General features: G+C 54.8%; 1 protein-coding gene across 6 annotated transcripts in view; it reads left to right on the top strand.

The window, feature by feature from the left end:
* Positions 1 to 1,678: 1,678 nt before the first annotated feature.
* LOC137789272 (protein shisa-6-like) overlaps positions 1,679 to 13,842 on the top strand; it is a 62,565-nt gene continuing 50,401 nt past the window's right edge. For all 6 annotated transcript variants that reach the window (XM_068582676.1, XM_068582675.1, XM_068582674.1 and 3 more), the window contains exons 1-4: positions 1,679 to 1,760; positions 2,098 to 3,002; positions 5,507 to 5,667; positions 13,279 to 13,380. In XM_068582676.1, the coding sequence (XP_068438777.1) occupies positions 2,476 to 3,002; positions 5,507 to 5,667; positions 13,279 to 13,380 (790 nt within the window). In that variant the 5' untranslated portion in view covers positions 1,679 to 1,760; positions 2,098 to 2,475. The remainder of the gene's footprint in view (positions 1,761 to 2,097; positions 3,003 to 5,506; positions 5,668 to 13,278; positions 13,381 to 13,842) is intronic.

Here is a 13,842-nt window from a genome sequence, read left to right as displayed (position 1 = left end):
CTTCTTTTACGATATTTGTATTATTATATATATATATATATATATATATATATATATATATATATATATATATATATATATATATATATTTATTTATATATACACCACAGAAAAAAACTACAAAAAAGACTTTTTCCTACTTCACAAACTTTCTCTGGCCCTCATCTAAACCCATTGGTTCCTCTGGAGTATGATGGTTTTATAAACGGGCCACAAATATATAGTTTCATTATAAAAAACTGAACATGATATGTAAGCCTGAACGGGAATATTAAACTATAGAATAGTTGCAACACCGCGGTCACGACCAAGCTGGTACCATTTGAAGCTCTTTGTGAGTCTGCAGTTCTTCATGACGGACACTTTATGAGTGTGTTGTCATCTCCTGACCCGCGCAGTGCTCTCCAGTGTCATGCAAACGGCCTCACTGCAAAGATTCACAAACACAATCACACGTTAACAATAACTACAATAATCAGCTGTGAGCGCAGGTCTGCGGCTCGTTCTGGCGCTGCGTGGTCATCATGTTACGACCACCAAGCTGCGGCTGCGACAGCTTGTGATGTGGAGGCCGCCTCGCAGCTCGTGCTGATGTGGAGGCCGCCTCGCAGCTCGTGCTGATGTGGAGGCCGCCTCGCAGCTCGTGCTGATGTGGAGGCCGCCTCGCAGCTCGTGCTGATGTGGAGGCCGCCTCGCAGCTCGTGCTGATGTGGAGGCCGCCTCGCAGCTCGTGCTGATGTGGAGGCCGCCTCGCAGCTCGTGCTGATGTGGAGGCCGCCTCGCAGCTCGTGCTGATGTGGAGGCCGCCTCGCAGCTCGTGCTGATGTGGAGGCCGCCTCGCAGCTCGTGCTGATGTGGAGGCCGCCTCGCAGCTCGTGCTGATGTGGAGGCCGCCTCGCAGCTCGTGCTGAGTGCACTCCCCCTGCTCCCTCATAGGGCCACCGAGAGCCCGGCGTCGTCACAACCAGGGCCGTTACCTCTGCTCCGCCCTCCCAGCTGGTGACAGGGTGTTCATTGGTTCATTGGAAACCTCCACATGCATAAACATGGTTTTGTTGGTGACCATGTATGAACGACCACAGAAGAAGAATGTCAGGCGTGTGGAAGGAGGACGAGGCTGTGTGGTGTGCTGCACGGTGGAGCAGGTGGAGACATAGCAGCTCTCCAGAATGCCCTCAGGTTTGGCTCCACACCAATACGAACGACTTCGGCTGAAATAATGAGTGTAATAATGTGGAGGGCACGGACACTGTTCACTCCTGAAACCCATGATGCACCTGGTTTATGGGCTCGCAGCCGCAACACGACCACAGCCAGCTGCACAAAAGATCAAGTAATTGATCATACAAATCAACGTGTGAATGTTAAGACATGCAGTGCGTGTGTGTGTGTGTGTGTGTGTGTGTGTGTGTGTGTGTGTGTGTGTGTGTGTGTGTGTGTGTCCGCAGACAGAGGTCCATGCATCCATTGCATTTAGGAGTGTTAATGCCAATAAGCAGGCTCTCCTCCTGCTTGGAGGAGAGGAGGAGAGACTTGACTGAGTTCTGACGACAGCACTGAAATGATGTAAGAGACGAGGGAGGGAGGAAGCCGAGGAGGAGGAGGAGAGAGAGAGAGAGAGAGAGAGAGAGAGAGAGAGAGAGAGAGAGAGAGAGAGAGAGAGAGAGAGAGAGAGCTGGGGATGGGGCCGTTCAGCTCTGATATTCTCCTCACTTTCAGAGACCGACAGAGAGCTTCTCCCCGCGGGGATCCGGACTGAGGTAGACTGGCTTTTCTTACTCCCTCTCTGTAGAAATCAAGTAGGAATAGACAGTACATTTGATTTGGATTTGTAAACATGAACAGCTGTTTGTGCATTGAGTGCTGCGATGTTAGAGTGTCATGCTTAACATAAAGCTGCAGTGCCACATGCATGTGATGTGTGCTGTGTGTCGCGTTGAATGCGTCGTGCAAACTGCATGAATGACTTCAGACGACGTGTTTCAGCTAAAACCTGTCAAGTTACTCGGACGTGTAGAAGCCTACTAATGAATACATGACGTAGCTCTGACGTGAGGATGATAGCTAATGAGCCTTTCGCCTTATTTGTCCCTCCAGCGTAACTTTGACTTGAGCACAACTGAGAGGGACTCCAGGAATCAGCACCTCGGACAGCGACGCAGCGGCTCTCACACGCGCTCAGCCGAGGGAGAGCGCGCAGAGCCCGGCCACCCGTCAGCGCTGCTCGCGCCGGGACATGGTGCTCTCCTGCCTCGGCTCTTCTGTGGGTTGCGTTGGGCTTTAGGGTGTCCACTGCGTTTATCAGCCGAGAAATGCCCTTGACCAGCGTGTACAGAGACTCAGCATGGCGGCGGCACAGGACACTGGGCTTGTAGGGGAAGACTCGGTAGAGAAACTTGCATGAGACTAAATCCTTGCATGTCCAGAGTTAGAGTGTTTTTGCCAAAACGTAAGACTTGAGTTCTTCACTCCACCATGGGGATACGGCACATTTTGTTGCTGCTGATATACCTGGACCCGCTCTGCGTGCTGAGCGCCGCTACAGGCGGTAAAAAAGCCAAACCTGCGGCCAGGAAGGCTCCCAAAGCCACCGCGGCGCCCACAGCCGTGCAGCTGAAGACCCCGCAGCCGGCGCCCACCAGCAACCACGACACATGCCTGGGCTACTTCGACGTGAGCGGGCAGTACGACAAACAGTTCGAGTGCAACAACACCAACCACCGGTACTGCTGCGGCACGTGCTACCTGCGCTTCTGCTGCGAGTACAAGAAGGACCGGCTGGACCAGAAAGCCTGCACCAACTACCAGACGCCGGTGTGGGTGCAGACGGCCGCCCCGTCGCCCATCCCGACCGGGGAGACGTACGACCCGAGCATGGACCAGACCAGCACGGCGGTCTACATCACCTGTGGGATCATCGCCTTCATCATCGTGCTGGGAGTGTCCGTCAAAGTCGCGTACGACAAAGCCACAGAGCCGCCTCAGGAGATGAACATACACAGGTGAGTGGCTGAAGACCTGTGAGCATGACTTGTGTTTCCATGGAAGGTTTTGCAGCACGCATCTGTACTCCATCCCTCCTTTAAAAACAAAGTCCACCGAGAGCTCTGACAGACTGATACAGTGAAGCACGCAGAAGACAAGCCGCAGGCTAGAAACACGGCAGGACTTTGTAAAGTGCCACAAAAGGCTGCAGATCAGTCTGTTGTTGTCTTAAGTTCAGTGTTTATTTCCATCCGAAGTAATGAACCAGAAACCAGACCGACAATGTGTCTCAATGAACCAAAGAGATCTCCCTCACGGAGGAGCACGAGCACGGAGGAGCACGAGCACGGAGGAGCACGAGCACGGACTGAAGCAGATGTTCAATCCAAAAGGAGTGTGTGTGTGTGTGTGTGTGTGTGTGTGCGTGTGTGTGTGTGTGTGTGTGTGTGTGTGTGTGTGTGTGTGTGTGTGTGCGTGTGTGTGTGTGTCTGTGAGAGAGAGAGAGAGAGTGTGTGTGTGTGCGTGTGTGTGCGTGCGTGCGTGTGTGAGAGTGTGTGTGTGTGTGTGTGTGTGTGTTTGTGTGTGTGAGAGAGAGAGAATGTGTGCGTGTGTGTGTGTGTGTGTGTGTGTGTGTGTGTGTGTGTGTGTGCGTGTGTGTGTGTGTGTGTGTGTGTGTGTGTGTGTGTGTGTGTGTGTGTGTGTGTGTGTGCGTGTGTGTGTGCGTGTGTGTGTGTCTGTGTGTGAGTGTGTGTGTGTGTGTGTTTGTGTATGTGAGAGAGAGAGAATGTGTGCGTGTGTGTGTGTGTGTGTGTGTGTGTGTGTGTGTGTGTGTGTGTGTGTGTCTGTGCATGTGTGTGTGTGTGTGCGTGTGTGTGTGTGTGTGTGTGTGTGTGTGTGTGTGTGTGGGAGTGAGATGGACTGGTGCCCAACATTTCTACTGGAGCTTCATTAGTTTAAACAACAGACACAATTGTTCTTTTTTCTTCTTGCTGATATGAAGATGGCGTCTTCATGTTAGAATCAGATGTTTGCTGAAGAGGCGACAGAGTCAAACATCCCACTGCTCCTCCAGTGCTCCCTCCTCTTCTTCAGGCGGCTTTGAGGAGATTCTGTAGCTCCTCAGCTCCGCCACCGTCCCACCGGAGTGGACCACATGTTGGAGGCTGTTCCGACATCAGTGAACAAATGCTGACACATATTATTTCCTCAAGATTGAATAGCTTTTTTTATTGGATGCATTATTCAACACTTGAGCAATCTTAAGACTGTGAATAATGGATAGTGTTAACGTTGGCTGTATCAAGGTCGTGTGACAAGCATGCACCGCTGCACATTCAATAAGGAACAGGAAGGAGGGGGAAGCTAAAATATTAATTTAAAAGCAAAGGTTACGGTCGGCGGTACATTTGTCGTACAAAAGCTTTGAGCTACTGCAGTGCTGCAAAAGTAATTTGATTCCATTTTTCAAAAGCAATGCCAGAAAAAGCAAACAAACACTTTTTGAACTTTCTTTCATCGTGATTGCTTCTCTCTCTCTCTCCTCCCCTCGAGGGCTCCATCCCTCCACATGCACCTGGTGCGTCTGAAAAACATTCAAATTCAACCCAATTAGACGAGATACTCACACATCCAAAGTTGTTTCTCCTGCAAATGAACATTCGTCATGTTCCCAGAAGTGGGAATAAAAGAAGAAACAGAGCAGCTCTAAATTACCCATAATAGTCTTAAATGGTAAATGTGCAGCGTTCCTCGTCACCGACCGCTCAAAGCCTCTCACACGGCTTCATCATGCACACACTGATGGGAGGAGCTAACCTCACCTGTCACCAGTAGCTAACGTTCAGACCCTGATGGGAGGAGCTAACCTCACCTGTCACCAGTAGCTAACGTTCAGACCCTGATGGGAGGAGCTAACGTCACCTGTCACCTGTCACCGGTAGCTAACGTTTAGACCCTGATGGGAGGAGCTAACGTCACCTGTCACCAGTAGCTAACGTTCAGACACTGGTGGGAGGAGCTAACGTCACCTGTCACCAGTAGCTAACGTTCAGAACCTGATGGGAGGAGCTAACCTCACCTGTCACCAGTAGCTAACGTTCAGACCCTGATGGGAGGAGCTAACGTCACCTGTCACCAGTAGCTAACGTTCAGACCCCGGTGGGAGGAGCTAACGTCACCTGTCACCAGTAGCTAACGTCCAGACACTGGTGGGAGGAGCTAACCTCACCTGTCTCCAGTAGCTAACGTTCAGACCCTGATGGGAGGAGCTAACGTCACCTGTCACCAGTAGCTAACGTTCACACACACATTCACACACCGTGAGCACAGCTCCTCTCTGGGGTCAGGTGTCTCCCTGAAGGAAAACATCGACATGGGCGAGCAGAGCCGGGGACCAAACCACCGACCCTGTGTGTGCGGGCCGACCCTGCTCACACTGATCCCAGTCTTAACTCATCAGCTGTGTGGGGAGCAGGAACCAGACCTGAGCGGCGTTCTCAGCCACTCTTGTGTTGTGTTGCAGGGCGCTTGCAGACATCCTGAGGCAGCAGGGGCCCATCCCCATATCACAATACGACTGTGAGAATTTTGCAGCAATGAACGGCTCACCCAAAGACAACACACCGGTCAGAACCTCCTCCAAGAACCACTACACCCCTGTTCACGCCTCCAAGTCCAACCACGGTAAGAGTTCCTCTCTCCGCCCACAAGCGTTCACTCCTTCACTGTCACGACTGTTGGGCCTCCCCGCATCACTCTGTGTGTCGCATTTGTCGACATTCATTATTTCTGTGCAAAATTGTGCATTCCCCTCCGAAGAGCCCCCACTGCGCTCCCCCTTTCAGCAGTGTAATCTCCAATGTTAACATCCAGTAATCATCCGATTTGAGCAAGAGAGCGACAGAGAGAAAGAGAGGCCTGCTGGAGATAATTACAGGCTGGCAAGCTAGCGCAGCAGTGTGACGGGCTGGAAGCGATGGCCTCTCCGTCACTCAGGCAGTCACAGGGCGGGACTTCACCCCGGCCTGCAGAGAACCAGGAGGGAGCAAACATCAGTAGAAATGGCTGAAAAATGCAGGAAAAACAGTCCGGGGTCCTCAACAAAGCAGGCGTTATCAGATGCTCGAGAATTATGAAATATAAGAAGCAAATACATTAAAAAATTATAATAATTGAAGTTTATTTTACGAGGTAAGCATCGGTGTGAGAGAAAGACAAACCGGGTGAATCAAGACATAATCCAATGGTAATATTTGGAATAGTGTCTGTCATATTCCTGCAATGAGCTGTAACTCTGTACCGTTTCTGGTCACATGACATCTGTTGTTCTGTCCATCAGGGAGAGGATCCTCCTCTGTTGCTCTATGAAGGTTTTCAGGAGTTGTTCCTGATCCGATGTGAGGTCCTGGGACACGATGTCATGCGTACAGACTGTGAAGGAAAAGGAAAAAAAGGAACTTTGTAATTTGTGATGTTGGTTGTATAAAATACATTGAATTGAAAGTGTATGTGAGGATGCTGCAGCCTGACGCCTCCGGACTCAAACCACCGGGTCAGGCTGTCTCTGGACCATGAGATGGATCTCACAGTGTACATCTCCATCATTAAGCATGCTATTCATCAGCCTGTAATTGATGGAAAAATACAATTAAGGAATTAATATTAAACATGAAATGTCTCCTGTTGAGCTCCGTGCACGAGCTGGAGTCCGATGAGTGATCTTGATGAAAGATGTGAGATAGTAGCATTCGTCTTCCTGCCAGAGGCTCTGAATATTCAGAGAGCGGCTTCCTGTTGCCTCACAGCAGCGTGTGCTGGGTGAACTGGTCTGTGTTGAGCTCTGCTGGTTGCTCGTGCACGTCCATGTCACGTGCACGTCCATGTCACGTGCACGTCCATGTCACGTGCACGTCCATGTCACGTGCACGTCCATGTCACGTGCACGTCCATGTCACGGTTGATTGGAGCTGCAGAACTATTTCTGCGTGTTGTTTCTAAATAATGGATCGTGGTCCTCTCAGCTCTGTTGGAGCCTGGTGTGTCCCGTGAAGCCTCTTTCTGCCACGCCGCTGTCCGTCAGGTACTCGCTGGGAACATTTTCCGACAGCTCTGCGTCGTGTCGGTCTGCCTTCATCCACGCAGCGTCTTCCTCAGTCGGTTCCTGCCGGTCAGTGTTCGTCTCCGCAGCCGCACGCGGCCGGCCGCCTTCACAACGACCTTGCAGCATTTCTATTCAGTAAAGGACGGCGGCGCTTTATCTGTTTATCTGTCTCAGCTGAGGCGGCGTCGCCTGCTTGCACACAATCACTACAACGAGAACACAACTCACTGCAGCACAGCCTTCACCGGGGGCAGCGGTGCTGGTGGGGCGGACATGAAGGCGGTGACAGCCCAACGCGTGCTTCATGTGTGTGTGTGTGTGTGTGTGTGTGTGTTGGGAGCTCCACTCAATGCTCTACAAGGTGCTGTGGAGAGAGAGCACACTCGCTATCACAGGAAATGCATATTCATGTGCAGCTAAATGTGCATTTGGCAGCGAGCGAGGAGGCCGGTGGAGAAAGAGGCTCAAGAGGATCCGATCAACGCATGTCAAGTGGGAAGAACATCCATTTCTCCACTTTCTCTCTCCAGTGCCGGCCTCGTGCCGCGGTGACTTGGTGCATTGCAAAACGTCGCTGCATTTTCAGAACAATACATTTGTTTAAAAAAAAGAAAAGTGAGCCTCAAGCCAAACAGTACAGACAGCATAATATGATACCAGCGCGAGTGCTGCTATTTTTATTCCCAAGCACTCTGCATGGTTTTAGGTGGGGTGCAAACACAGAGCGGCCCTCGGCCACAGCAGCAGACCTGGAGAGGAGCGGCTACCTTTACAGGAGTTAAAGTCCACAATAAGACTTCTCTGAGTAATGCCGTGTGGCCCGCAGCGCCCTTCACATGACGGTGATGGATTCACCGCACACCAAGCCACAGATCTGCCTCTTTGGTTTTGCTTTTTGGAAAGTGTTTCCTCTCTGACATGTTCTTAATGCGCAGAATGATTAAATGTAGTTTCCAGCCGGTGAGGAGCGTTTCCTCTGTTTCAGTTTACAGAAACAAAGACAACACTGTGACTCCCGAACAGCTCCTCTGCCCAAAAAACTAAAAACAGGCACATGATGTAGTTATGGGTGTGTTTACTGGAGCAGAAGAGAACAGGCAGAACAAGAAGAATGAGGATGTTAGAGTGCTCATGCGGCTCTGAGGATCTGCTGCAGAAGAGCTGAAAGGTCAGCTGCTCCGGACCATTACAGGTCGTGATGAGAGAATAACATTTCAGCTGTTTAGCAGCGTTGACATGACCTTCAGATATTTATAAAGCACGAAGCTTTGTCTGCGTGTTAGTGTGCATGTGTGTGTGTGTGTGTGTGTGTGTGTGTGTGTTCTGTGTGTTCTCTGTGTGTGTGTTGTGTGAGAAGTGAGTCACCCAAACAAGAAGTTTTGTATATAAAACAAAAACGTGATTTATTTACTAAAATTATTTGCCAAAAGAAAATTTTATAATCATATGTTCTGAGACCTCCTGCCCATCCACACACACACACACACACACACACACACACACACACACACACACACACACACACACACACACACACCTCCAAATTTTTCCTGTCCTACATCTCATTATTGCCCCTTATGATACAGCTGGTGTGTGTGTGTGTGTGTGTGTGTGTGTGTGTGTGTGTGTGTGTGTGTGTGTGTGTGTGTGTGTGTGTATCTCCGGCTGAGAGGAAGATGAAGATATTAAGACATGTGAGCTGAAGGCCTTCATCACATGATGAGCTCGAAGTCCATCAGCTGATCGGCGTCTAATGCAGATGCTATAAAACTAGCATAGCACGCAAACGACCTCTGCCTGCTGCTTTAACGCTTCATCGACCTTGGAGTCATGTGACCTCCATCCAACACACATCCAGCTCATCCTGACGGTATCCTTCGTCCAGTGAAGAAGTCTGATAACAAAGCATTAGCTCCCGTTTATTTCCACGCCACGTCGTTGAGGTGAAAGTCAGGATTTCCTTTGTATGGAGGAGGATGAATTCATAATGCGAGGCCCTCAGGCTCCTCAGGCTCCTCAGGCTCCTCCCTCAATGAGCTGGGAACGGGAGCCGAGGAGAGCCGGGGATTCATTTTGCAGGGTCTCTCACTGGAGGCTGTCGCAGCGGAGCGGCTCCCGGTGACAAAGAAAGACAACAATAGCGTGTCACACAGAACTGCAGGAATGATTGAATGGAGGAATAAGTGCAGCAGACACAGAGCAGAGCGCCGTGATGGAGGTCAGAGAGCACGGCGTGCACGGCGATGAAACGTATTGCTTTCTTCCTGAGGAGCGGCGCTCTGGGTCTGCTCGGACGCTTTGCCACCGCTCCTCCTCTTCTCTGCGGCTGAAGGGAAGGAGAAGATCTCGATGTGGCGCCATGAAGCAGAGAAGCAGTCTCTGTGATCACAGCGCAGGAAGAAGCTCCTGGAGGAACTGAGTGTGAAATAAGAAGATTCATTTTCTATCAATCCACCAATTAGTTGTTTGGATTTGATGCTTTGCCGAGTCTGTAGACACGGAGCTTCTCGTCCATGTTGTGAAACATTATGGTCCTCGTCCATGTTGTTTCTGGTGTCGGCAGAGGGGAGGCGTCCCCTCTTGTCGAGGCGTCCCCCCGTCGAGGCGTCCTCCCGTTGAGGCTTCCACTCGCCGAGGTGTCCCCTTGTCGAGGCGTCCCCTTGTTGAGCTGTCCTCATGTCGAGGCGTCCTCCAATCGAGGCGTCCTCCCGTCGAGGCGTCCCCTCGTCGAGGCGTCCTCCCGTCGAGGCTTCCACTCGCCGAGGTGTCCCCTCGTCGTGGCGTCCCCCCGTCGAGGCTTTGACTTGCCGAGGTGTCCCCTTGTCGAGGCGTCCCCTTGTTGAGGCGTCCTCCCATCGAGGAGTCCTCCCGTCGAGGCGTCCCCTCGTCGTGGCGTCCCCTCGTCGAGGCATCCTCCCGTCGAGGCTTCCGCTCGCCGAGGTGTCCCCTTGTCGAGGTGTCCCCTTGTCGAGGTGTCCCCTCGTCGAGCTGTCCTCCAGTCGAGGTGTCCCCTTGTCGAGGCGTCCCCTTGTTGAGCTGTCCTCCTGTCGAGGCGTCCTCCCGTCAAGGTGTCCCCCCGTCGAGGTGTCCTCCCGTCGAGGCGTCCTCCCATCGAGGCGTCCACTCGCCGAGGCATCCCCTTGTCGAGGCGTCCCCTTGTTGAGCTGTCCTCCCGTCGAGGCGTCCTCCCGTCGAGGCGTCCTCCCGTCGAGGCGTCCTCCCGTTGAGGTGTCCTCCCGTCGAGGTGTCTCCTTGTCGAGGCGTCTTCTTGTTGAGCTGTCCTCCCTTCGAGGCGTCCCCTTGTCGAGGCGTCTTCCCGTTGAGGCGTCTTCCCGTTGAGGCGTCCTCCCGTCGAGGCGTCCACTCGTCGAGGCGTCCCCTTGTCGAGGCGTCCTCCCGTTAAGGTGTCCTCCCGTCGAGGCGTCCCCTTGTCGAGGTGTCCCCCCCGTCGAGGCGTCCCCCCAGTCGAGGCGTCCTCCGGTCGAGTCGTCCTCCGGTCGAGGCGTCCTCCCGTCGAGGCGTCCTCCGGTCGAGGCGTCCTCCGGTCGAGCCGTCCACTCGTCGAGGCGTCCTCCCGTCGAGGCGTCCCCTTGTCGAGGCGTCCTCCCGTCAAGGCGTCCCCTTGTCGAGGCGTCCTCCCGTTGAGGTGTCCCCTTGTCGAGGCGTCCCCTTGTCGAGGCGTCCACCCGTCGAGGCGTCCTCCGGTCAAGCCGTCCTCCGGTCGAGCCGTCCTCCGGTCGAGCCGTCCACCCGTCGAGGCGTCCCCTTGTCGAGGCGTCCCCTTGTCGAGGCGTCCTCCCGTCGAGGCGTCCTCCGGTCGAGCCGTCCACTCGTCAAGGCGTCCCTTTGTCGAGGCCTCCCCTTGTCGAGGCGTCCCCTTGTCGAGGCGTCCTCCATCGAGGCGTCCTCCCGTCGAGGCGTCCTCCGGTCGAGCCGTCCACTCGTCAAGGCGTCCCCTTGTCGAGGCGTCCTCCCGTCGAGGCGTCCTCCCGTCGAGACGTCCCCTTGTCGAGGCGTCCCCTTGTCGAGGCATCCTCCCGTCGAGGCGTCCTCCAGTCGAGCCGTCCTCCCGTCGAGGCGTCCTCCCGTCGAGGCGTCCTCCCGTCGAGGCGTCCTCCCGTCGAGGCGTCCTCCCGTCGAGGCGTCCTCCGGTCGAGCCGTCCTCCGGTCGAGCCGTCCTCCGGTCGAGCCGTCCACACGTCGAGGCGTCCCCTTGTCGAGGCCTCCCCTTGTCGAGGCGTCCCCTTGTCGAGGCGTCCTCCCGTCGAGGCGTCCCCTTGTCGAGGCGTCCCCTTATCGAGGCGTCCCCTTGTCGAGGCATCCTCCCGTCGAGGCGTCCTCCCGTCGAGGCGTCCCCTTGTCGAGGCATCCTCCCGTCGAGGCGTCCCCTCGTCGAGGCGTCCTCCCGTCGAGGCGTCCTCCCGTCGAGGCGTCCTCCCGTCGAGGCGTCCTCCCGCCGAGGCGTCCTCCCGCCGAGCCGTCCTCCCGCCGAGCCGTCCTCCGGTCGAGCCGTCCACTCGTCGAGGCGTCCCCTCGTCGAGGCCTCCCCTCGTCGAGGCCTCCCCTCGTCGAGGCCTCCCCTCGTTGAGGCGTCCTCCCGTCGAGGCGTCCTCCCGTCGAGGCGTCCTCCCGCCGAGCCATCCTCCGGTCGAGCCGTCCACTCGTCGAGGCGTCCCCTCGTCGAGGCCTCCCCTTGTCGAGGCCTCCCCTCGTCGAGGCCTCCCCTCGTTGAGGCGTCCTCCCGTCGAGGCGTCCTCCCGTCGAGGCGTCCCCTTGTCGAGGCCTCCCCTTGTCGAGGCCTCCCCTTGTTGAGGCGTCCCCTTGTCGAGGCGTCCTCCCGTCGAGGCGTCCTCCGGTCGAGCCGTCCACTCGTCAAGGCGTCCCTTTGTCGAGGCCTCCCCTTGTCGAGGCCTCCCCTTGTCGAGGCGTCCCCTTGTCGAGGCGTCCTCCATCGAGGCGTCCTCCCGTCGAGGCGTCCTCCGGTCGAGCCGTCCACTCGTCAAGGCGTCCCTTTGTCGAGGCGTCTCCTTGTCGAGGCGTCCCCTTGTCGAGGCGTCCTCCCGTCGAGGCGTCCTCCCGTCGAGGCGTCCTCCCGTCGAGGCGTCCTCCCGTCGAGGCGTCCTCCCGTCGAGACGTCCCCTTGTCGAGGCGTCCCCTTGTCGAGGCGTCCTCCATCGAGGCGTCCTCCCGTCGAGGCGTCCTCCCGTCGAGGCGTCCCCTTGTCGAGGCGTCCCCTTGTCGAGGCGTCCCCTTGTCGAGGCGTCCCCTTGTCGAGGCGTCCTCCATCGAGGCGTCCTCCCGTCGAGGCGTCCTCCCGTCGAGGCGTTCCCTTGTCGAGGCGTCCCCTTGTCGAGGCGTCCCCTTGTCGAGGCGTCCTCCCGTCGAGGCGTCCCCCCGTCGAGGCGTCTCTTTGTCGAGGCGTTCCCTTGTCGAGGCGTCTCCTTGTCGAGGCGTCCTCCCGTCGAGGCGTCCTCCCGTCGAGGCGTCCTCCCGTCGAGGCGTCCTCCCGTCGAGGCGTCCCCTTGTCGAGGCGTCCTCCCGTCGAGGCGTCCTCCCGTCGAGGCGTCCCCTTGTCGAGGCCTCCGCTTGTCGAGGCCTCCCCTTGTCGAGGCGTCCCCTTGTCGAGGCGTCCTCCTGTCGAGGCGTCCTCCCGTCGAGGCGTCCCCTTGTCGAGGCGTCCTCCCGTCGAGGCGTCCTCCCGTCGAGGCGTCCTCCCGTCGAGGCGTCCCCTTGTCGAGGCGTCCCCTTGTCGAGGCGTCCTCCAGTGGCGTCCTGTGATGGTTAGTCTCTGTCGTCTCTCCAGGTCTCGATGAGGTTCAATCTTAGTTCTTGTGTCTCGCGGTGGTTTTGTTTCTTGGATTGAATCTTTTACACGTTTGGATTAGAAATGTGAACATAATGATTTCATAATCACATTTCTGTTTAATTCATTTTGTAATATTTGTGAGTGGTCAGTCTTGTTCGTTGCTATAGCTGCGTGTCAGGACACTCTTTAACAAAATAATAATTCTAATACAAATAACAATAATAATGTGAACAGTGCAACGTGACGTTATCAAAGCTTTTGACCCCTCTGCAGGGTCCCGACCCTCACATTGGGAACCACAGATTGAGCTGCTGTCGATATATAACTGACACTGTTGACTGACCCTGTGTGTGTGTGTGTGTGTGTGTATGTGTGTGTGTGTGTGCAGGTCTCCACTATGGGAAGGAGAGCGTCCGCAGCAGTGGAGGTGCTGACGTTCACAACTTCATCTCCTCTGGTTTCGTGACGTTGGGTCGAGGTCATCAGAAAGGTGAAGTACCTTTTCTCTCTTCCTTTCCTCTCTCAGGAGATTGAATTAACTCCACTTATCCAGGACCGCGTGCCGCGTGCTGAACGCTGAAGTGACCGCACGCTGTTCGCTTGCAGCAGCGATCAACACCAGAGACCTGATGAAATGTTTCTGCTTTCAATTTCTCTCCAAACAATTCAGATGAACTCCTGACTGCACTTTGCAATTAAATGCACACACAATTACTGCTGCTGATGGGAGAGGTGACTCTGAACACACACACACGCAAACACACACACACACACACACACACACACACACACACACACACACACACACACACAGCCATTAGTCAGGGCAGAGTTTTCCCATGGGTAATACACTGCTTAGTATGCAGCCATGTTGGCCGAGCTCTGGTGATTTATTCCCATCCATTTTGGCTGCACAAATCAGATGTGTGTGTGTGTGTGTGTGTGTGTGTGT

This window comes from Clinocottus analis, unplaced genomic scaffold (assembly GCF_023055335.1).
Source record: "Clinocottus analis isolate CAN_PGR_092001 unplaced genomic scaffold, fCliAna1.0.p SCAF_19, whole genome shotgun sequence".
Taxonomy (NCBI): domain Eukaryota; kingdom Metazoa; phylum Chordata; class Actinopteri; order Perciformes; family Cottidae; genus Clinocottus; species Clinocottus analis.
This window is presented reverse-complemented; position numbering and strand designations above follow the sequence as displayed.